The following is a 27,800-nucleotide window of genomic DNA, read 5'->3' on the forward strand; positions in this document are numbered from 1 at the left end:
GGTAGCTTTTCTCCAGACCCAGACAGAAGAGAAAAAAAAAAAAAAACACATCAAACCTAAATCTCGAAATATCTCCTCCAGCTGTTTAAAAGCATGAGATCGGAGGTGAGCGCTCCTCTTGCAGTAGGTAAAGTGCTTTTTTTTATGTCCTCTAAACCAGTACCCGTATCAAAGGCTCTTGCGGTCTCTGCCAGAAAGTATGCACATTAGCAAAGACATAAAAGAACTCATGCACATGTCGTCTTTCATTTTCAGAGATCTGAACATTTTCAATGAGGATTTAAAGCCTGGAGTGACTTCAAAAGGATGGATGCTCTTCAGCTGTCTGCAAAGCCTGTCAGAGAAATTTGAATTCCTCCGCATGAGCTGCAGTATGTTCGTGCCATTGCTGGTCACCTCTACCTGCCTAATGTACTGAATGAAGCAGTCAAACAGACAACAACCAACACATTACCATGTCTTTTGTATGTCCAAGTTACACTAAAAGAATCAGCTGTATAGAACATTTTATAAAAAAAAATACATATATATATATATATATACTGTAGGTCTTGTTGAAAAACCTGGTGGTACTATAGTTTAAAGTGTGCATTGAGCTAACAAAAAAAATGCCTTGTAAATGTTACCTAATATGTACCTCCATCATGTTGTGGGTCTCACATTTTCCTATAAAAGCAACAAAAAGTACCTGTCACAGCTGGCTGTAGGGGTGACGTCAGACCAGAAATGAGGCAGGACACAGCTGAGTTCAGTGCAAAGCACTTTGGCCAAATTAAATAGACAAACAGAACGAACTAACACTAAACAAACAGTGGACGAACAAAGAAGTATCATGCTGGTTTAAAAGCCAGCACACTTAGCAATTGTTGTTTCTTTTTAAAAAAAATTTCTCCTCTCCACACACAACCCAGAGTGAGTGAAACATTCACCCTTTTATGTAGCTGTACTGAGATTGGATTGCTAATCAATTATTCAATTTGAATCTCGGTACATCTGCAAGTGAACTACTTTGTGCCCTTCCTGTCCTTCCATAGAAATACCTTTTTTTACTGTGAAGTGATTGTGCTATCCTTGTTTCTAAATACAAATATACATTTTAAATGCTACACAACCCCACATTATATCCCGTGCACCAATATACACCAACATTAATACAGCACACGCAACATATAAACATAAAATACACACAGGGGCGGAGCACACTGCCACAGTACCAAAAAAAAAAACAAAGGACACACCGTTGAGCCAAACTTGAAGTAGCCAATGCCCATAGTGAAACTGTTTTTTTAATCATTTTATTACAAAATGTGGTCACCAGAGGGCGGCGTTGAGATGTCATGTTGTTTGCAAGGAAGAAACGGGTTCCACAGTACTGGACAATACACTACACTACAAAAACGGTTTTAAGCAGTTACTTGCAAGTTTTAACAAGGATCTGCAAACACACTTCATTAAAAGAAAGTGAACACAAGCTGTTGGGAGTCCTAAATCCGATTATACAAAAGAGCTAATCCAATCAACCATTGCACATACTGTACATCATCTTCAATGCAAAGTACTTCCATAGATTCATCAACATCCAAGATGATTACCATAATCGTCTTTATTATAATCTTTAAAGCTGCTTTCACTATACCTGCACATAGGTGGCTTAAACTAAACTTCAGGAGGAATTCGTTTTACCTTAAAATACATACTGAAACAAAGGTTCAGCAGTTCATTTAGGACTGACTGATTTTGGATTGTACTCTTTCACAACAGACTTCAATATTGAAGAATTGTACACCTTCCCTTACTGTATCGTTTTCCCAACAGAAAAAAAAAGATATATGATGAAGAGTACCAACCAGGAAACAAACCAAAAAAAAATGACATTAACTGAAAAACACCACCCTTAGAAAAGAAAATACTTCATTAAGTGTAACCTTAAAGTGCAAATCTTAAATTAGTTAGTTTGTGCTACGCCAGTGGGAGATACATGGTAATGGTAAAACCTGTGTTTCCCTTCCTGCATTTACTTGCATTCAGGCTTCGGGGTAAATATTATCTCCCACCCCCTTGCACTAGCCTCTAATCCCTGTTTGTTCAATATGCCAACGCTATCCGTGAAAAAGTCGATTAAAGAAAAGGTATGTTTTGGTTTGGTTTTTTGGGGGGTGGATAGAGGAGAGCGGGTGATTGCAATAAACAGTTAACTTTTCTCCCATGTGCACACTATTGATACGTGGAAAATAAATGAATCTGGCTTTATCCACGCATGTAGGTGTATAGGTACAGTCACCACTCCAGATAAGGTTTTGGGTCTGGGAGTAACTTACCCTCTAATTTTAACACAGAGAGTAAAATGTATTTTCAGGGGGTAACATGCAACATTACCTTGAAGTCATGAGTAATCTCAATAAATACTGTACAATCTTTAATGGGAATGGGGTAGGCATTTATTGACCACAGCCAATATGACTTTGAAGATAAGCACAGAAACAGAACACATAATGAAGATAAGCACAGAAACAGAACTTATATTTTAACATTAAATTCTTAAACTCAGTGAACATGCTAAAACTTCTATATAAAGACATACAGATAAATAAAATAAGGGAATACATTAATAAGTTATAAAAACAGTTTGTTTAATATTATAGACACCTTTTAGCGGTTGCCTCTGACGATGGTTCCAGGTGGATTTATAGCTGGACTGGGGTATTTTACGCTTCAGCCTGTGTAGCTTCCAATTTCTTATTCTTACTGTGATTGGCTGCAAAGACAACAGGGCTAGCCAGAGACTGGACAATGTTTGTTGGGTTGGTTTTTCTTGTGTACACTTTTCTAGTAACTGAAGACATTGTATTTTGGGAGGTGTAGTTGTTAGTGGAAATTTTAGGGGAGGCAGACAAGCTGTGCAGCAAAATTGCTATGCGTATTTTTATGCATTCAATTTAAATTGAGTGCGTATTTCTGATTTTTTTAATGCGTAAAAACGGCAGGTATGCAGCTTATCTGGAACTTCTGATTACAGTACATATAGGCACAGCACAGCACACTCCACAACAAAGGAGTGAAGAGGATGGGATTTGTGATTCTCCATTAACTTCTGCTGCGACTCACCCCGTCTCCCTTGACAACCAAAAATTTTAACATACATTTTAATAGCAAAGAAAATAATTAGGACATGTACAAGGGTTTGGGAGCATGGCATCCCCAACAACTCTACCGAAGTTACAGAGAGACCATCAGATGGTTTTAAGGAAACACAAGGTCATCCAAGATTAGTAACTAGTGTTTATGAAACCAGCCATTTAAACATAATCTACGGCCTTGCTGATGTTTTATGCATAAAATGAATCAAAATGTACAAGTTGCGTGTTTTTCTGTTTATATTTAATTGACTGGAATTTGCTCGTAGCTCTACTCTAATCTTCTATAATATGAACAAGCAAAGCATTCACACCATGTACAGTTTGTCTAATTCCGGGAAAGACAGTTAAGTTCAACCTTGGACACACTGGTGCTCAAATAAACTGTACATTAAACTCTGCTGAACAGCATCTTCCACTGACATTGAATATACTGCAGTCTACACTGCTTATTTAACCCTGCGATGTAGAATCCACTGGAGTCCAAGACACCCAACTGTCAATATTATATGTATACACTTTTATAATGTTTCCTAAAATCTGTGCTAGTTATAGTTGCTACTGACCCTGAACATGAACCTTGACCAACAGCGTACATTCAATTAAAATTTACTGTAAGCAGTGATTCTGACATCATAGCAGCAGAAGAGGAACCTGTTTCTAGCAGCAATGTCCCATCTCTCAGCAGGAGCGCCCAACAACTGTATGTCAAACACTGGCCCTTTTCAATTATTAAGTCTACATACACACAGGATATCCCTACACTAAAAAATGTACAATATACAGTAGCTTCATACTTCGGTTGCTGCAGATGAAAAATATATTATAATCCTTAATCACTCATATAACTGGGCGGTTGTAAATTACAGTCTGAATACAGTACTTTGAACAGCAATTTACCTTTTCAGGTAATACATTTCCAGAATGATAGCCTTTACTTGTCAATGTGACAAATTATATATATACCCTACCGGTCAAAAGTTTTAGAACACCCCCATTTTTCCAGTTTTTATTGAAATTTAAGCAGTTCAAGTCCAGTGAATAACCTGAAATGGTACAAAGGTAAGCGGTAAACTGCCAGAGGTTAAAAAAAAAAAAGTTTAGGTTACCAAAAACGGAAAAATAATGTACATTTCAGAGTTATACAAAAAGGCCTTTTTCAGGGAACAAGTAATGGGTTAACAACTTACAGCTGTTCTGCAGCAATGGAAGTAAATTAAGCCTTGAAAGTTGATGCTAACAATTCCTACAGGTGTCCCAACTTTTGTTGATTACTTACAAACCCTCTGTCTGTATAAAAGCAGTGTTGGAACAGACTGTGTTACTACACCCTCTTAAGCATTATTTGGACAGTATTGTATTGCAGGAAGTAGTATATTGCTCTCATAATGGCGAGAAAAAGGCAATTAATAAAGGAAGACAGACAGACCATTATAACCCTTAAAAGTGTAGGTCTTTCAAACCTCAAAAGGCACTTGGAAACTGGAGGAAACTCTGACAGGAAGAGGTCTGGCAGACCCAAAGTCACAACAGAATCAGAAGACAAGTTTCTGAGAGTCAACAGCTTGCATGATAGACGGCTCACAGGACAACAGCTTCAAGCACAGCTTAACACTGGTCGAAGTAAGCAAGTCTCAGTTTCAACTGTGAAGAGAAGACTTCGAGCTGCAGGTTTGACAGGTCGAGTGGCAGTAAGAAAGCCATTGCTAAGATGGCAAAATAAGAAAAAAGAGGCTTGCCTGGACCATGAAGCACCACCAGTGGACTACTGAAGACTGGAAGAAGGTCTTATGGACCGATGAATCAAAATTTGAAATCTTTGGGGGCTCCCGAGTGGCGCATCCAGTAAAAGCACTCGCTAGAGTGCAGGATGAGCTCTATAGCCTGGACGTCGCGAGTTCGAATCCAGGCTATTCCACAGCCGACCGTGGACGGGAGCTCCCAGGGGGCGGCGCTCAATTGACCGAGCGTCGCCCGGGGGGAGGGAGGGTTAGGTCGGCCAGGGTGTCCTCGGCTCACCGCGCACCAGCGACCCCTGTAGTCTGGCCGGCGCCTGCAGGCTTGCCTGTAAGCTGCCCAGAGCTGCGTTGTCCTCCGACGCTGTAGCTCTGGGGCGGCTGCACGGTGATCTGCAGAGTGTAAAGAAGCGGGCGGCTGACGGTCATCGCCCCTCCCGAGTCAGCGCAGGGGTGGTAGCGGTGAGCTGAGCCTAAAAATAATTGGGCATTTCAAATTGGGGAGAAAATAATAAAAAATAATTGGCAACGACTAAATTTAAAAAAAAAAAAAAAAAAAAGAAAAAAAAAATTGAAATCTTCGGTTCATCACGCAGGGTTTTTGTACGCCGTCGAGTAGGCGAAAGGATGGTTCCTCGGTGTGTGACACCAACTGTCAAACATGGAGGAGGAAGCGTGATGGTCTGGGGCTCTTTTGCTGGATCCAGAGTCGGCGACTTGCACAGAGTGAGTGGCACCCTGAACCAAAACTGCTACCACAGCATTTTGCAGCGCCATGCAGTACCCTCTGGTATACGCCTAGTTGGTCAGGGGTTCATCCTACAGCAAGATAATGACCCAAAACATACCTCCAGGCTATGTCAGAACTACCTTAGAAGAAAAGAACAAGACGGTAGGCTTCAAATCATGGAATGGCCAGCACAGTCTCCAGACTTAAACCCCATCGAGCTGGTTTGGGATGAACTGGACAGAAGGGTGAAAGCAAAGCAACCTACAAGTGCAACACATTTGTGATTAAATTTTGTTAAACAAAACGATTCCATGATTTCTTTTTTTATCTCCAATTGTTTATTTGTTCTATACTTTAATTTCAGAGTACATTGAGACATTAAACTGCGTAAATTTCAATAAAAACTGGAAAAATGGAGGTGTTCTAAAACTTTTGACTGGTAGTGTATATATCTTATAGAGTTAAATCTATTCACTCAAGCCCAGTCCTGTCTTGCCCAACTGCCACATATCGTATGCTAGTTAAAGTATATATATATATGAATTACATCTCCAGTGAGATGCATGCAATTGTTTCAGAACCACTGGTTTGTACAGCAGAGACTGTCAACTGGGGCTTGTGAGAAGTAGTGTGAATGTCTCACCCAGTGAAGCACAGCTTAAATATTCCAGGACGGGAGTGAACCACACAGGGACCACTCTAACTAGCTTTCTCTGGTTTCAATTTGCAAAACATAAAGCAAACATAAAGTCAAAAGTTTCTATTTATTTTGGATCTTCTCTTGTGAATTATTCACCCTTTTTAACAGGATTCCTTTTTTTTAAAACACTGTTCTCTTTAAAAATGTAGTATTTACGTCCCGCCCATCTTATCACTGTTCCAATTTTCACTGCACTTTCTGGTGACCCCTGCTAGGACAGCTGGGGCTTGCTCACTCTCAGCTGCTCCTGATAGGTCCAGAATCAGCAGGGGGCTGCAACATGGAGATGCAGTTAGCCACTGCTGCACTGAAGGTGGGTGGGGGTAACAACATTGTCCCTGTAAATAAATCAACCAAATAAATAAAAAAAAATATTAGGGTTTAACAATATGTGTTACGCAGCAACAAGCTTCAGATTTTCTATTTACAGCAATCTTTTACAACATACAGTAAAGTCTTCGCTGCCGTATGTTCGTGGTTACAGCAAACAAAATACTTTTTGCAATCATACCTTTCACCCACTATATAGGTCTCAAATGTGTAGTTTTGAAAGAACCACATGCTATTGCAAACATGTACAGTGTTTTAAAACATGACATCTATTGTAATACTACATTAATTGTCTTGCCAGCATTTACTACCTAGGTCATTTAACCACAGCAGTGTCTTGTAGGTCAAAGAATCTCACTGGCCTGAAGCAGCAGGGACAATTCTCTCCATGTGAAATGACAGAGAAAGTGCAAAATGTTCCGAAAGCAAACCTAGTGTAGTAACATTTAAGCTATGACTACATTTGAAATGGGGTTCTGTCATGTCACAGAGTTGCAGATTAAGAAAAACTATACAATGTATATTTGAAAGCACCTACCACATAGGACTGGGGTTTTTAGGTGAATATCAGAAACTACAGTACCTGGTTTCTGTTTAACAGAAATTAGACAGCTCTGTGAGGCCAATGGCTAAATCTATCCGAGAACACCTCATGAAGAAGTCTAGGGGAATAAAAAGGAAAGCACTGTCGGGAGTCTGGCTTGCAAATTTACATTAAGGTCATGAATAAATAAACTAGGATTTCTTCTCACAGCCAGTCTCCCAGCTTCCCCACTTAGGAATTAATGCAGCAAACATAATGAAATAAGCTCATTGCCACTGCAGTTGAAATGCTGTAGATACATGGTTTTGACGAGCCCATTAAGTTCTCAGGAATGCCATTCATGTAACGCAACACTCAAACCGGTGAGTAACATCAATGAGTTTCTCACCTGCTGTAGGACTGTATGTTCTCAATGAAAAATTATGTGTCACTGTTTTATGCAAAAGGTCACTTAACACAGACAGATTACAAAAGAGAGTTTCATGTCTGTTTCTTAACATTAAACATGTTTGTTTCACATCCATACCTGCTAATGACTAACACACGAATCCCCTCTCCAACTATGGGACTGCTTGTACTAGTTTTGGTTACGGGTGGGGCCAAAGCACACGTCAAACAACCTGCCCCGAATTGTGGTAGGTTTTTCATACATTGTATCTATGAAATAATCTTGGGCTCCACAGCTTTCTATTTTTAGTCATCAACATTTTTAATTGATTAAAATGTAACCAGTCAAATCACGACTTTTCGTACCCACTCAGGCTTGAATTAAACTGGATACTGTTGTTGATTCTATGTGCGTCATGTTTTGAACATGCTTTTTTTTTTATCAGTGTTGGCAGGCACTATATGTGATCTCATAGCTCCTAATCCACTGCATTTGAAGACAGGCATTGAATTTGAGAAATAAATAAGAACAGGATTTTGATATAAATCGATGTTTTGGCTGGATGAAAACACACAGAAATACAAGAAATTCAGTCAAAAAGTGGATCCTGTAAGTGGTATTCCATAGACCCCCACTATTGCAGTACAATACTTATGGAGAGTTCAGCTTACTGTACCAGCTGGCAAATGTCAATGCTATCTGTCCTATCCATTTGCAGCAGTTTTATGTTCCTTTTTTTATGGATAGTGTAGAGCAGGCTGCAAGAATGCTCATGAATAAAAAGCTTGATCTTAATGTGAAAAAATACATTGTAATTGGCAAACACTTTCAGTTCCCGCTGTTGAAGTATTGTAATACATTAGAAGTAATTTAATTTAGCAACACTCCTTCTTCTTCGGATACTATTGAAATGCCATTGCGTAACTGGCAACACCTTCCCTTCTACTCCATTAGATTTCTTCAGCAGTTTGAGCTGGCAGTAAAATAACACATAATCTGACCTCGGGAGTCAAGTCAATTCAATGCATATATTTCGTTGAGGAATAAAGCAACCCTTAATACTGTCTGTTTTCTTATGCAGGGATGTTTGGTGGTCAAGGTCCTTTGTTTCTGTCTCATGGCGTGAAATGGAACACAATAAGCCAAGAAACCCCGAGAACACGGCCATGCTTTGTAGAGTTTTGCTGATAGTGTGGGTGTGGACCTGAATTATTCAGGTTCTTATTTGTTTACTGGGGGGGGGGGGGGATTAACAAAATGATCTCATCCCTAACCTTCCATGTGTCATGTTTACTAGTTCGGTTTACACTGTCACTTTGTATACACAGTTGCCTAAACAGTAATGCCTGCCAAAGCAGCAGGGTGCCGAGAAGAGAACCAAGGAGAAAAAGGATGACCATTCAAGAACAAGAGAAACCATGTGGATCACTTCAGATTGCTGTCTTTCTTACAACATCTCTATGGAGGAAATGTACAGCTTCCAAGAAACTTCCCAAATTTAAAATATCACAACATATGGATCTTGAATTGAATTAATTATATACATGTACGACGGGGGATATCTTATGTATAACATCAAGCCTCAACACATTACATTTATAGTTTACCTGGAGGTGTTTTTTTTTTTTTTTTTTTTTGCCCAACCCAGTTTATTTTGTGCATGTCAGAAGTACTTTCATTTTGTACTTAACTTTTACTTAACATAGACTGCAAAACAAAAACTCCTCTTCAAATAATGTTCACATAAATTATGTCATTAATATTATTTTAACTGCACATTCTTACCGAATTAACCAAGCACTAATTCGTAAATATAAACAGATTATATTAAATATTGGAACTTTTACTGCTCTTCACCAAAAGCTTTACACTAAGGAGCCACGTACACCCCACGCTAATGTTTCAAACAGCCCACAAACAGGTGGTCACTATTGGAGGAACAAAGCTGTGTTTTCACTCTCCTCTCAATGTAGCACAGACTAATTATACCGCCAGACATTATCGATTCCATTTGCCTGGGCAACACCTGTGTGCCACACCATAAAACTGTTTCACTGACCAGCTGTAATTTATAAGAAACCAATCCGATGCATACCATTATTAAAGTGTAGAAACGTATTACTTATCTCAACTTCATAGTTGTACATTTTTATTACTACAGCTAAACTGTAACTTTTAGTTTGCTACTATCAAAAATTAATCTATTAGTAGAAATGAAAACTCTCAAAATTACCATCTTAGTGAATGCCCCCCCCCCCCCCCCCCGATTTTGAAAACGGCAAATATGGTCAATATTGTATTTGAAGGAAATGCAAGCTTCCCACGTTAAATGCGTGATATGTACAATATCAGTGTTTGTACCTGACAAGGGCGGGGCCGACCCAACGGACCCAACCCTCACCAGGAACATTAGTCAAAAAAAAAAAATAACATTAGTCAATCTAGGGAGAAGGATCTACTGATTTGGCAACAGAAGCTCGTCTGTCTACATTTAACCTGCGGCTACCCTGATGGCTGATTTATTTATTTTTTTCCCCCCCAAGACAATTATTTACTAGCACAAACAATGCTCGGTGTTATCCACTACAGTTACAATAGGGCTACATGACAAATGGCCACCCTAATTCTGGATAGGTTTCTCAGACTGGCCGACACATGAATAAAAAAAACATAAACCGAAAGCGACTTACCAAATAACAGTAGTGCAAGGAAAACCACAGCACACTCCATGGTCATATTAGATCCCATTGAAACTGTTTCTCAGTAGCTTCTTGGTAATATTTCGAACTACTGTCGTCACTTCGATTTCGCCAGTTTTTTCAGTTTCAGGTGAAGTATGTCCCTACAAATCAAGGATGATGTAAAGTTAAGCACACCTGCTTCAGCTGTACTGTTGAAAATTGAACAAGCTTTCTGAAAATGTGTTTTAGACGACGCTGTTTCTATCCTTCCAAGGAACTGTTACTTTCTTGCTGTAGAAACAGATATTCTTTGAAGGTGAAAGGGTTATTTAACAAGTTTGCCGTTTATCCAGGTCTTATGAAATTTTAAACTCCTGTGTGCTCAAGAGTATCTTTGAAGGGGATCCAATTTTCAGTCTTTAAGTGTAATGATGAAAGCCACCGCGATGCTCCAAAAGACAACTTTACCCAATTACCCTTGTGACTGCTGTGATTGTAGCCTCACTGTGTGTGGGCTGTGCGTGAAGAGCCTTCCTCCTGATGTATCAGCTGAGGCTATGATACACAAAACCTTGTGTTGTCATTTCAATAGGATGCACCTATTCAGCGAGCTTGAGGCAGCAGGCTGAGATGATCTCTTGTGCTGCTTGTCGTAATCCTTGGCAAGGGAATCGATTTGTTGTCAGGATGTTCAAAAAGGATATTTCTACATTAATGCATTAACTTCTGGACTTGCATTATCTATGGAACGCTGGGTTTTATACAGCCTCTTCAAGCGTGGTTGGGGTGTTTATGAGGACGCAATGATGTCAGGTACTGCCACATGCTAATTTCCCCCAAAATTCCACTCATCAGCAAATCCTGTCCACGTTTAGGTCTTTTCAAAGGGGTCGGTAAAACATATTTAAAGGGCAAAACCGTAACAAACTTTAAATTGCAATCGCGGTCTTTGTTTATGTGCAGTGCTAAATTTGCATTCGCCCTGAATTTACTAACGTGTAAAAGTGCCCTGATAACTTATTCGATCAAAGTACAGCAATACTTCCCTAGAGGTGCAGGCTTGTGAATGTTCTTTAAAATACAACAGCTGTATGCGACTATCTGTAAAATCCTTAGCACCATTTGTTAAAAGTCATAAATGTCGCACATCACAATAGCAGCAGCAGGCGGCAGATGTAATGCATTTTCAACGCTATCCACACCTCATAAAAGCTATACAATCTCTGTAGCCCAGTATGTTTTCTAATTTATATATATGTTGTTTTTGTGTCTCTTTAAATTGCCATTCAATTTCTTACGGCACTTGCTTGTTTATTTATACACAGTGGACCAACGCAACCAAATCCAGGCGTGTAGATTATAATATATACCTGGTGTTGTGATGATATCTCGTGCGTAATCCTGCACCGAAATTGAAGGAGGTGTGCGTTTCTTTCCAGGTGTTTAAAATGTGAGAATAGTGTGTCCTTTGTATTTGTTGCTCTTCGTTGTTATATTTCTTACAGAATGTGTATTACTCCAGTTTAAAACCTAACTAGACCGCTTCCTTTCTTCTGCTTGACTAAAACATCCCCTCGGGTCATTCGAGCAGGAGGAGCACAGTGGTGTTGTTCCAAACAGAGAGGAGGGCTTAACGTACATTTCTTTCCAATAGGATGGCGAGCTGAGTTTATTTGAATTTCTCGGAGTCCCTTTAGCTCCGCACGGTGGCTTTAATTTATCAGATTTAATTATTAGACATTGCATTTTTTATTCACTTACAACAAAAGGAAGCGAACAGTTTGTGGTAAGTATCTGTATAACAATCCATGTATGCCAAAAGCCTGATTTGTGTATTAATTAGTTGGTTGTATCATGCAGAACTTTAAAAAGCTATAAGATATACAGTAATACCCAGATACAGGTATTACCATGTAATTATAGTACTAAAAACGAAATTAAAAGTAAATGTTTCAATTACTTTTTCAGTGTCTTTTAGATATTTTGTTGAAATAGGTAATTTATTATCAAAGTAAATGTGTTCAAGACTTCCCAATACCCTTTGAAGGTATGTCTTGAAGCTTTGATTAGTTTTATTGTTGTTATTATTGATTTCTTAGCAGACGCCCTTATCCAGGGCGACTTACAATTGTTACAAGATATCACATTATTTTTACATACAATTACCCATTTATACAGTTGGGTTTTTACTGGAGCAATCTAGGTATACCTTGCTCAAGGGTACAGCAGCAGTGTCCCCACTGGGGATTGAACCCACAACCCTCCGGTCAAGAGTCCAGAGCCCTAACCACTACTCCACACTGCTGCCCCATAGTTTTAGACAGGTATTTTGTGTGTGCACAGGTGTGTCATTATTAAGTATTTAACCTTAAGGCATTTTAAGATTGGGATTAGAGAAGATTTATTATTATTATTTATTTCTTAGCAGATGCCCTTATCCAGGGAGACTTACAATTGTTACAAGATATAACATTATACAGATATCACATTATTATTATTGTTTTGTTTTTTTACATACAATTACCCATTTATACAGTTGGGTTTTTACTGGAGCAATCTAGGTAAAGAACCTTGCTCAAGGGTACAGCAGCAGTGTCCCCCACCTGCGATTGAACCCACGACCCTCCGGTCAAGAGTCCAGAGCCCAGAGCCCTAACCACTACTCCACACTCTGCCCCCCATTGATCAATGTTTAGGACAACAATGTGTGTGGTAATCTCATAATAGAGCAGCAAAGCAAAAGAAAATATCAAGATAGGAATTGTTTTTATGCCAGTTTAATCTGAAAGGAGAAAATGTTAGATATATTGTAATGGAAACTTTAGTTTTTATCATTCTTTGCTTACAGTACATTCCACAAAGGCATCATTTCTAGCTGTGTAAATCATGCACCCTTTTCACAAAGCTTTTTATGAATAAAATAAACAAAAACAACTTTACACTTAAGGTATTTTTTTAACATTTTATGGAAGTTTTATGAAAACCAAACTTAAATCGGTACTTTGTTATACAGGCTGCAATAACAGACAGCTTTGGCAGCTATGGTTGTTACAGTAAACAGGCACGCTATATACAGATGTAGGCTAAGGGCACTTCATCACAGTGGACTACACAAAAGAGCATTCAAAGGGTAAACGTGGACGATCATCATACCCCAAAACTTTATCTCTAACTCTGTGGCCTCTGTAGAACATGTCTTCTCTCTAATTAAAGCTGGTACACCACACCATTAACCCGTTCCCCTGTAGCAAAACACAGAAAGCAGTCAGCACACATACCTTTAACTTGTAGTGAATTTATAATCCATTATTAGGTACTACTAGAACACTTTGTAGCTTTGTAGAGTTAGCTTTCCTAGACCTAGAAGTCTGCAATATTGAAAGAGTTAATCCTCATTTAAAGCAGTAGAAGAACAGGTGCTTGAATTGAATAAAAAAAAAAAACAAGGCTATCGGTGCATTATGAAATATATTAAGTACATTGTAATTCAATTTCTTAATACATTGTCTGTAATTTTCTAATGATAATCATATTTACTTGAAAATAATTGTTTTTCATGCATTGATTTATAAATATGTATCTAAAAATAAATAGGTAAATCCTGCAGATTTTGCTATTCTTTTTTTTTTTAGTAACAGTTTCAGTATTGATTGAAATATTTTAAAATATACCAGTAGACTTTTAACAATGTGACTATAATTTAAAAAAAAAAAAAAAAGTGAACAGGAAAACAGGATTTGGCTGCTGGGATAAAATTATATAATGTGTCAGCACATTTTAAAGGTTAATTTACATAATGTCTAATTTGTTGCATGCTTTGGCCTTTATTTTACATTATCATCGATTAAACCTCAATTATAATGTGATTATTTCATAAGGCGCCCAAGGACATTGATTTTTCTTTGTGCTGCTTTTCAGCTTCTGCATACACAGAAAAAAAAAGTGTAAACAGGCACCTCACACAAAACTGTTCATGTAATTCAGGCCTTTTGTCTGGATAATGTCTGAAAGAAGGCTGGCCAGAAGGAGAGAGGAGGGAGGAGAGGGGTGTTGTAAGAGAAAAAAGGCTCTTCTCACAATGTAGTGTTATTAAAGATGTGAAATCTGTATGACTTGTAACATATTCCTAGATGTATGATCATATTTTAACTATCTTATCGCTTCCTTGATCTAATTGTATGGTTGCCTCTCCACATAAACCAGCATGTTCATGGCCACATATTGCTGCAGATTAAAAATTAAACTACAGCACCATTTTATACTGGTCATTAATATGAAATGTGAATACTGATTTGTTGTTTGTATTTAAAGGGGGAAGACAGGGATGAAACCATATATATATATATATATATATATATATATATATATATATATATATATATATATATATATATATATATTACCAGGAAGTAAAACTTGTACACTGAAAGAAATGTATTCCCTTTGGGGATATCATTGTGTTTAATGCAATTGAAGCCTGCCATGTCACAGAAATGATCTTGTTCGTATTGTAATGCATTTTTAAATTATCGCTGTGGTGTCCATTAATCTTAATAGTAATTTATTTGTTTTTTTGTGTTTGTTTCAGGTAAGTAAATACCTGGTTCAAAGCAAACAGCCCGTACTTGTACGCAGGTCTCTTTACAAATTCTCGTGTTCATTGTTTTATTGGGTTTTTTTTTTTAGTAAGTATTGCAGTTTACATACTGTGAAATCCTCAATATTAAACACTGTTCCGGTGGAATACTCCCTGACATTTTTATCTTCTTTATGCAGTGGTGTCCAGTCAGGCTTCTTGGGGGCCTTTCCGCTCCTGGTTTAAAAATGCTATAATGAAGTACTTCCGGGTCTGGACGGAGTTTTTGGTTCAGTTGAACAATTCAGAACAGGGTTGGAACAACGACCAGGAGTGGAAGGACCAGCTTTGCTGCCCCCCCCCCCCCCCCCCTCGTGTTTATAGTAGCCAATCATCTTTTTAGTAAGATAGTACTGGCGGGTCGTGTTTGGCCCGGTGAGTTGACTTGGTTCCACAAACAGTAACCTAAAATAACACAACAAGCCATTACCACTGTTCCAGAATACATTCAACTCGTGTGCTTGTGTTTTTGGTTCCAGATTTGTAATCTCATGATTTCAGTGTCTGCCTTGCAACAAAACTGAAACAGATCTTTTCCACTCTGATTATAAACTGATTATATTTTTCCCAGGTAAACATCACCTATTTAGATAAATGATTAGAATGAGTCAACCATATCGCAGAGGCAGTATTACAGCTTACATATACTGTACAGCATTGAAAGTCTGACTTGACATACATTCTATTTGGTCTTTTTTTTAATGCTAATACAGTGTAACATTTTTGAAAAAAATGCAATCTTCATTTCGAAGGACTTCATTCTCTAAGGGCAGTTAAATGCATACATAATTAAGGTTTAGGCTTTTTATATCAGAATTATTTTAATTGCGTCATATATTTAAAATAAAATATTAAAAAAGACAGGACTCTCTGAGGACATATAGAACTGTTTTATTTTCCATTTCTTGGATTCCCAAAGCTATATAGCTACTCCTGCCTGTTAATTACTTGTACAGATGTGCTCAAATTTGTTGGTACCCTTACAGCTCGTTGAAATAATGCTTCATTCCTCCTGAAAAGTGATGAAATTAAAAGCTATTTTATCATGTATACTTGCATGCCTTTGGTATGTCATAGAATAAAGCAAAGAAGCTGTGAAAAGAGATGAATTATTGCTTATTCTAAAAAGATATTCTAAAATGGCCTGGACACATTTGTTGGTACCCCTTAGAAAAGATAATAAATAATTGGATTATAGTGATATTTCAAACTAATTAGTTTCTTTAATTAGTATCATACATGTCTCCAATCTTGTAATCAGTCATTCAGCCTATTTAAATGGAGAAAAGTAGTCACTGTGCTGTTTGGTATCATTGTGTGCACCACACTGAACATGGACCAGAGAAAGCAAAGGAGAGAGTTGTCTGAGGAGATCAGAAAGAAAATAATAGACAAGCATGGTAAAGGTAAAGGCTACAAGACCATCTCCAAGCAGCCTGATGTTCCTGTGACAACAGTTGCAAATATTATTAAGAAGTTTAAGATCCATGGAACTGTAGCCAACCTGCCTGGGCGCTGCCGCAAGAGGAAAATCGACCCCAGAGTGAACAGAAGGATAGTGCGAATGGTAGAAAAAGAACTAAGGATAACTGCCAAAGAGATACAAGCTGAACTCCAAGGTGAAGGTACGTCAGTTTCTGATCGCACCATCCGTCGCTTTTTGAGCGAAAGTGGGCTCCATGGAAGAAGACCCAGGAGGACTCCACTTTTGAAAGAAAACATAAAAAAGCCAGACTGGAATTTGCTAAAATGTACATTGACAAGCCACAATCCTTCTGAGAGAATGTCCTTTGGACAGATGAGTCAAAACTGGAGCTTTTTGGCAAGTCACATCAGCTCTATGTTCACAGACGAAAAAATGAAGCTTTCAAAGTACAGAACACCATACCTACAGTGAAACATGGAGGAGGCTCGGTTATGTTTTGGGGCTGCTTTGCTGCGTCTGGCACAGGGTGCCTTGAATCTGTGCAGGGCACAATGAAATCTCAAGACTATCAAGGCATTCTGGAGCGAAACGTACTGCCCAGTGTCAGAAAGCTCTGTCTCAGTCTCAGGTCATGGGTCCTCCAACAGGATAATGACCCAAAACACACAGCTAAAAGCACCCAAGAATGGATAAGAACAAAACATTGGACTATTCTGAAGTGGCCTTCTATGAGTCCTGATCTGAATCCTATCGAACATCTATGGAAAGAGCTGAAACTTGCAGTCTGGAGAAGGCACCCATCAAACCTGAGACAACTGGAGCAGTTTGCTCAGGAAGAGTGGGCCAAACTACCTGTTAACAGGTGCAGAAGTCTCATTGAGAGCTACAGAAAACGTTTGATTGCAGTGATTGCCTCTAAAGGTTGTGCAACAAAATATTAGGTTAGCGGTCCCATCATTTTTGTCCATGCCATTTTCATTTGTTTTCTTATTTACAATATTATGTTGAATAAAAAATCAAAAGCAAAGTCTGATTTCTATTAAATATGGAATAAACAATGGTGGATGCCAATTACTGTCAGTTTCAAGTTATTTCAGAGAAAATTGTGCATTCTTCGTTTTTTGTGTAGGGGTACCAACAAATTTGAGCACGTCTGTATATGCCTCTCTCCTTCTAGTGTGTCTGCATGTATCTGAAAATCATATTGTTTCATTGTAAACTTTTTTTTTTTTTACAAAGGAGGATCCGCTGAGATATGCATTCCATAATTGTGTTGGCTGACAGCAACAAAGTGATTAAACTCATAAGCAGATTGACTAGAATTAATAATGATTACATTCCATGTTTTTTGGTTTTGTTTTGTTTTTGTTGTTGCTAGAATTCCAACCCTTTTATGAGCTGTTGTACTTTTTGTACCCCCCCCCCCCCCAGATTTTTTTTTTTACACTTGTAAGCAGTTGGCAATATTTAAACGTTCCTCATTTGGATGATCTCCATGTAAAAAAGAATGGAGAGTTTTCTTTATTTAAGTAATCACATTGTTGTTCATTTGAGCTGCCCTATTTTGTGTTTAGATATGTTTCTAAATATAAATAGGACAGTTTTTGTATTGTTTCCAGTATGTCATCCACTTCAGTGTTGTGCTTGTCCTTTATGAGATCTGCTACATACTGTACTTGACATCTGTTGGTTAAATTGTGGCTGGGTTGGAATGACGCTTCTTTCTTCATTTACCTTCTTGAGTCTGTTTTAGTCCTTCATATCAGCACTATAACTAATATTGTGAGCTATCAACAACATCTAAAATAGTTTTTGGCCACATCCAAACATTGTGAGAGCCACCACTGGGATTTGGCAATAAGACCATTAACTTTCACCACTGTGTAAAGATTCACAGGCACTGTGGACATTTCACACTTACTCTGTGTCCTTCAACACTTTCAACGACCCATTTAGAACATTTTACAGCTTAGTGTTCTTTAACTTAAAGTGACAGATTCACATTTGTGAGGCTGTTTCCAGATTCATCACTGCATTAGAGGCAGCAGTGACTGGTGTAATGATTTCATCAGTATCACTCAGCCTCTCAGCTAGCTAGATGAGAAAGTAGATATCAGCTTGTCCTTACTTGACTGTTCTTTCATGCACTATGCAATATGCAGGTAATTCTATTGCCAAACTGTCTGTTGTGAATTTACACATTTACGGGTCAATTTTGCTGGATTGCAACCGCTACATTCATATCTTACACTAGTATACAATATTAAAAACGTTAATAATGGAAGCTGTTGTAACACATAATTATTTGCCATTGGAATACAGATTGTTTTTATAGTATAGCAATCAGTCCTTCATTCATCCTTGTTTGCTCATAATTACTTCTGAGAATCAATCTGAAACAAAAAAAACAATATTGTGCAAGACTTATGATATATAAAAATGATGAGCAACAAAGAGTTTTAATTAAGACTCAAAGGTTTATAATTTAACTTGTCCATCTTCTTAATGAAAGTCAGGGAGACTGCAAGACAGCTAATTCATTACAGTAGTTAACAGGTTTTATAAACCAATCAAATCTTTCACAATGAAAAGGAAGTAGGCTTGTCATGATCCATTAACATGTATGGTATGGTTCAGGTTGATAATGCAAAGTCGTTTTCTGTATTAACAATGTCATTCAGTGCCATCTGACTAAAGGTCTTTGTGGAGTAGTGGTTAGGGTGGTTAGGGCTCTGGACTCTTGACCAGAGGGTTGTGGGTTCAATCCCCAGTGGGGGACACTGCTGTTGTACCCTTGAGCAAGGTACTTTACCTAGATTGCTCCAGTAATAACCCAGCTGAATAAATGGGTAATTGTATGTAAAAATAATGTGATATCTGTGAAATAATGTATAATGTGATATGTTGTAACAATTGTAAGTCGCCCTGGATAAGGGCGTCTGCTAAGAAATAAATAATAATAATAATAATAATAAATATAGAATCTACGTGTTGTTTGAGTGATTTGCCTTCAAAGTGACAGAAAATCTGTAGTTGTAGGACAAGAAAGTGATGTTTAGAATCAGATTATCTCTAAGATGGCAGAAGTATAGATAAGTCCATTTTTCATTTCCGCGAACCATGTTGTCAAGGATCCCATATTTGTAAAGCCCTCTTCACTTTTGACATAAAGTCAATTCAGATAAATACATTGCATTAATAATAACCCTAATTCTTGTCAAATGCTAAATTCAATTTATGCCTTCTAAAGGGTGCTGACGATATTATTTGTTATGTACTAACAATACTGTGGTATTATAACTGGTATTTTGACTATCAGAAATTTGGAATTTTCACAATTCTTTTTTTAACATTTTATTTATCCAGGTAAACAAGTAATTATAAAATATACCACCTACAAATAAGGAGCCTGATCCTTAGGACAGCTTTAACCTAGAACAAAATGCTGTGAAATTAGTTTGTTTTCAGTTGTTCATATGTATTATGATCCTTTATTTATTTATACAGGCTTTTAACAAGCAGCAGTTAATATACTTTACTGTACATGGTATTTCATTATGGACAAAGTGATACGTCTGCTGGTTGCCAAGGTGACCAAACCAACATGATAAACAGATATGGATTTCCATTTAAAACAAACCTCAATGCTGTATAATAAGATGTTTATCTTGTTACACAGTGGAAGGTGTAGCTTTGTAGAAGAACCACTACAGCTGGTAATCCTGCTAATATAAAGAAAGTGTTAGAAACAAAAGTCAACAATTACAACCCTAAAAATCCAGAACAGACAACAAATACCAGTTACTTACCAGCTCAAAATCCATGCAAGTTTCTCGCTTGTTGTGCACAACCATTATCGGAAAAGTGAGAGGCTTGGACATTTAATATGAATAACAGTACAGTGTGCAAGTGATTCAAATACATCAGAAACTGTATCAGATGATTCTTGAAGGAAAAATTTCAAAGTTATAGATCATTAATTTTCCTGAATGCGATTGTGTGTGTGATGTGTTATGCAAGTGGTCTTTAGAACCAGTTCAAAAATACAGATACACAGCATGCATTATATATATATATATATATATATATATATATATATATATATATATATATATATATATATATATATATATATATATGTGTGTGTGTGTGTGTTTGTGTTTTAAATCACAGGTGTAAAGCATTATTTGATTAAATTAGGGTGTGGTCTTTGTATGATGTGTCAATCCTGGTAGGCTTTCAAACTGGGTAGAGATGGTGTCATTTTCCTTTCTACCTGAATGCCAGGTGTATATATATGTATATATATATATATATATATATATATATATATATATATATAGGCATATGAAAGAATTTTTTTTTTTTTAAATGTGCTGAAGAAGGGCTTTTGCCCGAAACGTCCTGAAAATCAAATATTTTTTAATCTTTAAAAAAAGAATTGTGTACATTAAAAAAAATGAAAAAAACCATTCTTTCATATGCCTTCAATATTGTACACTGCAGTTTTATAGATATGTATTTTTTATATGTAATGTGGCAAAGCAAGAGCTCTGTATGTAAATAAAGTCTGGGTGGTGTTTGTGTTTTGGTGGTGATTGGCAGGGACGGGCTTAATTCCGGTCCCTGCCAAAAACATGTGAGAATGTGGCTGTTCCCAAACGAGATAATTGGTGTCAATTGGGAACAGCCACAAACTATAAGAGAGCTTCCAGCGCCATTAGATCAGAGATCACCAGGGAGCTGGTTTATGAAGAGAAGAGAAGAGAAGAGAAGAGAAGAGAAGAGAAGAGAAGAGAAGAGAAGAGAAGAGAAGAGAAGAGTTGTGTTAAAGAAAGGAATTGTGTAAAGAGTTTGTAGAAGTGTTTGTCACTGGTAAACGGCTTAACCGTCCAGTCTGATAGGGACTTTAAAGTGAAGTTAAGCCCTACGTTTGAGCTAGACTTTTGTTTTATTTTGTTTATTTTGTTTTGTAATAAAAGAGCACGAAAGTGCTTCATTGTGCAATTCTCATGTCTGGGTCCATGTTTTAAAGGACAAACAAGCCGAATACGGAGAGGCTACGTTACACTCTCTCTCTCAGAATATATATATATATATATATTATAATTTTTTTTTTAAACACACAATTAAATACACATAATGGCTTTGCTGTGACAGGAAACGGGAAGAACATACTTAGGAAACAGCAGTCACATTTCAAATGATTACTGTACATCAGGGTTTTTTTTATGTTGATTCATGCAGAAAATCTTCAATACTTTACACTGGTGTTTTTTTTTTTTTAATTGTGAAAATGTATCTCTTGCAAGTTGTGCCAATAATGATTTCCATTACACAAGAGTAGATGTTAAAACTTCATGCTGATTTGAACTCGGCTCTCGCCAAGATAAGCACCAACTAAGACGTAGCTTTACAGTAAACTAATGTGATCTATATGTGTCTCCATCCATTTACGTTTCCTTCCATATGATGATGTAGATATCCTTCTGTCTGGTGTTAATGGCTGAAGTGTAATGCTGGCTCCAGGGATCAGCTTATTTTGCCTCCCTGGCGCATTATTATTATTATTATTATTATTATTATTATTATTATTATTATTATTATTATTTATTTCTTAGCAGACGCCCTTATCCAGGGCGACTTACAATTGTTACAAGGTATCACATTATTTTAACCCATACAATGACCCATTTATACAGTTGGGTTTTTACTGGAGCAATCTAGGTAAAGTACCTTGCTCAAAGGTACAGCAGCAGTGTCCCCCATCTGGGATTGAACCCACGACCCTCCAGTCAAGAGTCCAGAGCCCAGATCCCTAACCACTACCCACACTTCATCAGCACACACAACGGCTGTGATGCTGGCTCCGGGGATCAACCAAAGTGCGGCCTCCCCAGCGCATCAGCATGACAACCGTCTGGATTGAGCTAAGTAGGGTACATCTCTGGGGTTTTCAAGTGGGCACCTTCCATCCTCAGTGTTTCGTCGACTAGCCCACGACACCTCAAGAGGGCTCGACGGTGATTCTGGCGTCCCAGCATCACCCCCCTATAAACAAATGAAGGATCGTAATACATATGAACAATTCAAAACAAACTAATTTTCACAGAATTTTATTCTAGGTTAAATCTGTCCCGAGGATCAGGCTCTTTATTGGTAGGTGGTATATTTTGTAATTACTTCTTTACCTGGATAAATAAAATGTTAAAAAAAATAAATGAGAACATTACAAATATCTGCAAGTCAAAATGTTTCTGTATCGCTTCCTTCAGAAAGTTAGGTGCTATGGAATACAGTAGCATGCCTGTCAACACTGAGTTTTCAAAACCCGGGAGATTTTGTAAACTGAAACCTCATACCTGTCAACTTTTGAAAATACAAAATCGAAAGCGGGAGTGGGGGGCTGCAGATGGGTGGCTAAGTATGTGAACTTGCCTCTCGCACTGAATGCATGCCTGCCACAGGACTCTCCTGGGTCCTAAACCCTGCTAACTACAGACAGGGATAGCAGTAATCGTACACCGGCCATGAATTTTGTAGACATTAAAAGGTTTGCTTTAAAGGGGTTTAACAGAAGAATAGGGGAGAAAATCTGTCCCGGGAGATGTCCGGGAGAAGGGTCCAAAATACAGGAGACTCTCAGTGAATACAGGAGAGTTGACAGGTCTGCAGTAGCATGTTTTGAGACCATGGATCATATTCAATTGATCCTAACTTTTAAGTGTGAATTTCTGTGTTTTAAATTGTTATTTCTTTTTGTTAAATTATTTTATTAAGCTGATTTATTTATACATGTATCACTGAATTCTGATCTAGGCTGTCTACAATACTGACACCACTGCATACTACTAATACTACTACAGAGGATTGGTACCAGGTACATTGGTACTTTAAGATTAGTATCTTTCATTGGATTTTATTCACAATTATTAAAAACTAATTGTTACACATAATAGGGGTCCATTTAAACACCATACATTTAATAAATAACCACAAACATAAAAATATTAGTGTATTTTAAAATTTGGAATCAGCAATTATTTTTTCTCATTTTCTCCTCAACTTGGAAAGCCCAATTATTTTTATTTCAACCCGGGTCACTGCTGCCACCCCCGCACTGACTCGGGAGAGACGATGACGGACACACGCGCCCTCCGAAATGTGTGCTGTCAGCCGTTCCTTCTTTTCACTCTGCAGGCCCGCCATGCAGCCACCTCAGAGCTACAGCATTGGAGGACCACACAGCTCTGGGCAACTTACAGACAGGCCCACAGGCGCCCGGCCAGTCTACAGGGATCGCTGGTGCGTGGTAAGCCAAGGACACCCTGGCCGACCTAAGCCCTCCCTTCCCGGGTGGCGCTCGGCCAATTGTGCATCACCCCCTAGGAACTCACATCCACGGTCAGCAGTGGAATAGCCTGGACTTGAACCGGCGTCCTCCAGGCTATAGGGCGCATCCTGCACTCCATGTGGAGTGCCTTTACCAGATGCGCCACTTGGGTGCCCCAAAATATTAGTGTATTAACAGCGAACAAAACTGGGCTGTGCACTCCCGATCTGTGAGGGCACTGTATAATTGGAGCAGAGCTCCCCGTAATGGATGGTTTGGCAGTTAATTCAAGCATCAGTCGGAAGCCGGCTATCCAGGAAGGGGGCGGGGCCACAACACCAGAAGTGTCAGTCACGGATTGGAGGAGACGTGATTGGCCGCACCACCGAAAGAGGGCGTGATGGAGGGTTTTTAGGGGAAGTGGCCCCAACAATTTGTTCCTTTTGATGTGGTTACCACTAGGACCAAGAAAGGAAGTGATCCATTTGTAAATTGTGAGTGAAGTGTTTTGTTTGTTTTGTGTAACTGTGTATTTGTCTTTGTCAGTCGGCTAATACGAATCTGGTAGCTGCTGCTTCAAGCCAGCGATAAACCCAGACTGCACTGCATCTGTGTTTAAACAAACACCACTGTTAAATCACCACACCTGCACCTAGAGCACTCACTGTCCGGGGACGTGTCTGTATCTGTGTTGTGTGTCTGTGTTTTTGTATTATTATTTTGGGACTGCAACCCCTTGGTTTATACGCTGGCCATACCCATAATTGGGTAGAGTCAGCATTATTATTTCAGTGATCAAGCCGACCACTAAAGAAAATAAAAAGAACTTGAACCGTGAACTTTGTGTTTGTCGTTGTCTGGAGCACCTGCATCACCCCTACACCTACGCACTGCAACCCACACGTTCACATGGGCCTACAGCCTTCAGTTTCTACATATCTTTTACAGTATATACCACATATATTTATTTATTCAGCCCGTTGCGGCTCTTCCCTTCACCATTTGCCCCAGGGCAGAATCGAATTTAATCTAATGGTAATGTTCCTAGATTTAGTTGTTACTACTTCACCAGGTAAACTATACCTTACATTTATTACTCTGTGCTTCCTACCTCATGAAGCAACCAGCAATTGCAAGAATAATAGGCTCCACTCTTTCAACTTGTCATTTTCTCCCTTGGGTTCTCCATAACAAATGCACTTGAAATACTAGTATAGAGCATCGTTTCAGAAATCACATTATTTTATATATTTAAAAAAAAACAGGTTTAGTTTCATGTCAAGTTTATGCGTAGCAATATAAAAAAACATATACCATTTGTACTGAGATAAGCCGCCTCGCTCCAGTTTTTAAAAGGAGTGTAAATCATTTTATTTGAAGTATATATGGAGGAGGCTATGTGGTCCAGTGGTTAAAGAAAAGGGTTTGTAACCAGGCGGTCCCCAGTTCAAATCCCACCTCACCCACTGACTCATTGCGTGACCCTGAGCAAGTCACTTAACCTCCTTGTGCTCCGTCTTTCGGGTGAGACGTAGTTGTAAGTGACTCTGCAGCTGATGCATAGTTCACACACCCTAGTCTCTGTAAGTCGCCTTGGATAAAGGCGTCTGCTAAATAAAGAAATAATAATAATAATATATGATTTAGGGTCACACACAAACATTACCTTTTCACTGTCTCTGTTTCCATCACATTCCAAGTCTTTAGAATAAGGATTATAAAATACCAAGAAGAAACTTCTGAAGAATGTTCTTGTTTCTTTTAGTATCTTGAGTGTTTTATAGTTAAGGATTATATATCTTGCTGTTCTTCTTTTTAACTTCATGAGTTATTTATTAAATGCTCGTTTGGTTGTCATGTTAGCTTGCTCTGACAGTGCGTTACTGATGCTGCCAACATGCTATCCACATCAGTGGGTTAAAGTGTGTTTGTTTAATTTATTTTTGATTGTTTTAAATTAATTAGACCAGTAAATAAGGGTTTGATGGGCCTTGATAATCCTTGAACTGGTGGCTATAGGTTTTTTCTGTTTTGTTTTGTTTTCGGTAACACTTTACATTGTGTCTCTAATTACTGTGTAGTTACATAGTAAATACATGTGTAGTTACACATAACTACAGTATTATTATACATAGTTACAATGTACTGTGTAAATCTTTTTGCATGACATGAGTACACATGTTAGGGTTAGCATTCAAGTCAGTGTTAGGGAGGTTAGGGTTGCATCATGCAAAAAATTACACATTAAGTTCATTGTAACTATGAATAATGACATGTAAATACACAGTAATTAGAGACACTTTAAGTAAATGATCATGGTTACTTAAAAAGTTATCTTACATTCAAAATCAGTGAGTTGATAAAATAATAGAATGCTTTCCTTGAAGTAGAACTGTAGACTGTGGAGCTGACAACACATTAGTATGAAATAACCTAAATAATGAGTCGGAAATAACCTAAGTAGATGTTCACTGACAGTCAAGTTGTCCTCCTGGAGGTAAGCATGCATTGGACCATGTCTTAATTATCCTAAATAATGATGGTGACACATCCTGACATTTCGTTGACATTTTCATATAATTTGCTTTAGAGCCAAGGACACATTTAAATTCATTTTTGATGTGTTTAATCATAAAGTGTCATTTTGATGATGTTTTCCAGACTTTTTGTTACTCCTTGCCTGAAGAAATAGCATCTTAATTTGCTATATTTATAGACATATAATAACCATGTTTATACTTTAGACAAAGCACTTTGCTATCGTTTGAGAAGCATATTCAAAATGAGGAAGATGTCTCCAGTTTTTCAAGAGCAAATCACAATCACTGAACGTAACCTGTGTGTTAATGAACACGTCTTAGAGTTGGTTATTAGCTGCCTTCTAAAACCCACCCTTTTTATCATAACTTGACCCAAATAAATGGGAACTTGCCCAGAGTGTTTCTGTTTATAGGATGTGTTTTTTGTTTTTAATTCAAGGCCCTTACGTCCACTGCAGATTGAATCCCTTTGGTATGACAATGTTATTGCCGTTATCAGCAATGGCTATGTGACAGGACGGCCGAGTGATAACGTCCCCAGACCAGACAGCTGACAGAGACACACACAGGCAGGTAGTACAGGTTAAAGCGCTCTGGTGCGCTGTTTTTATCCAAAACTAAAATAAAACAAAAAGTGTAGACAAAAAAAATACTGCCTAGCACCAGTAGCAATTGCCTACTTGCTTTCTTTCTGTTTGTTTTTACATTCGCTTTAGAATTCTTTCTCTTTACCTTGCTGTCTCACCCACACGTTCCTCCTCTTGAACACCCACCTGAACAACAAGAGCTGCAGGTTTTTATACCGGAGACCATCTAACAATAATTGCAACACTCAAACAATAATTCAATAAATGGCACCAGCCACATTTTAACATGTTTTTGGCAGGGATAGGAATTAACCCTATCCTTGCCAACCACCACCAATACACAAACCACACAATGCATTTAAATACAACAAATCCTAACACATTCTCCCATTCCGAATAAACACCAAACAATACATTGCTTTTAAATAATAATACAATAAACACAATATGTTTATTTACAAGCAGGGCTTTGCCATGCCCCCTCTAATTATGTGCAGGGCTTTTCTTCTGCCTTGCCAAAGGTTGTAAGAATTGTTTAAATGATATTGGGCAAGGTGGATAAATGCACTCAACCTCGGTTTGCATTCAGCTGAGGTCAATTTGACATAATCAACTTTTGTCAAGTTTGTGCCAGTCCCTCTCTGTGGATAAACAGTCAGGAATGCAACCTCCAAACAGCCAATCCTACACTTTTCATCAGCGGCCAAACATCAGAACAAGTCACTGAAATTGTGTCCTTTATTGACAAGCAAGCCAATTGTGAGGTAGGAGAAATATTTTTAGATTGTTGACCCCTACCAAATATGGGAGAGTAAAATTAAAATGTTTTTCTTCCCTAGTTTTGAGCACTTTTTTTTAACCTGTAATAAGGGTCAATATAAGAACTTATAGCAAAACAGATAGAGGTTGCTAAATCGCTACCCGAGTAATAAGTGGTCATAAACCAGACTTCCTGTTAGTGACCTAAATCAGGTTTGGACCCAGTTCTTACACTTTGACCTTTTTGAAAACCATTCTGTGACAACTCTTTAGTTA

General features: G+C 38.0%; 1 protein-coding gene across 3 annotated transcripts in view; it reads right to left on the reverse strand.

Moving 5' to 3' along the window:
• Nucleotides 1-11,905, reverse strand: part of LOC117405930 (immunoglobulin superfamily member 3-like) — a 100,518-nt gene extending 88,613 nt beyond the window's left edge. For 2 of the 3 annotated variants that reach the window (XM_034009469.3, XM_034009468.3), the window contains exon 1: nt 10,253-11,905. In XM_034009469.3, the coding sequence (XP_033865360.3) occupies nt 10,253-10,310 (58 nt within the window). In that variant the 5' untranslated portion in view covers nt 10,311-11,905. The remainder of the gene's footprint in view (nt 1-10,252) is intronic. The other variant, XM_059029965.1, reaches the window with a different exon arrangement.
• Nucleotides 11,906-27,800: the final 15,895 nt, after the last annotated feature.

Source organism: Acipenser ruthenus, chromosome 9 (assembly GCF_902713425.1).
Source record: "Acipenser ruthenus chromosome 9, fAciRut3.2 maternal haplotype, whole genome shotgun sequence".
NCBI classification, from domain to species: domain Eukaryota; kingdom Metazoa; phylum Chordata; class Actinopteri; order Acipenseriformes; family Acipenseridae; genus Acipenser; species Acipenser ruthenus.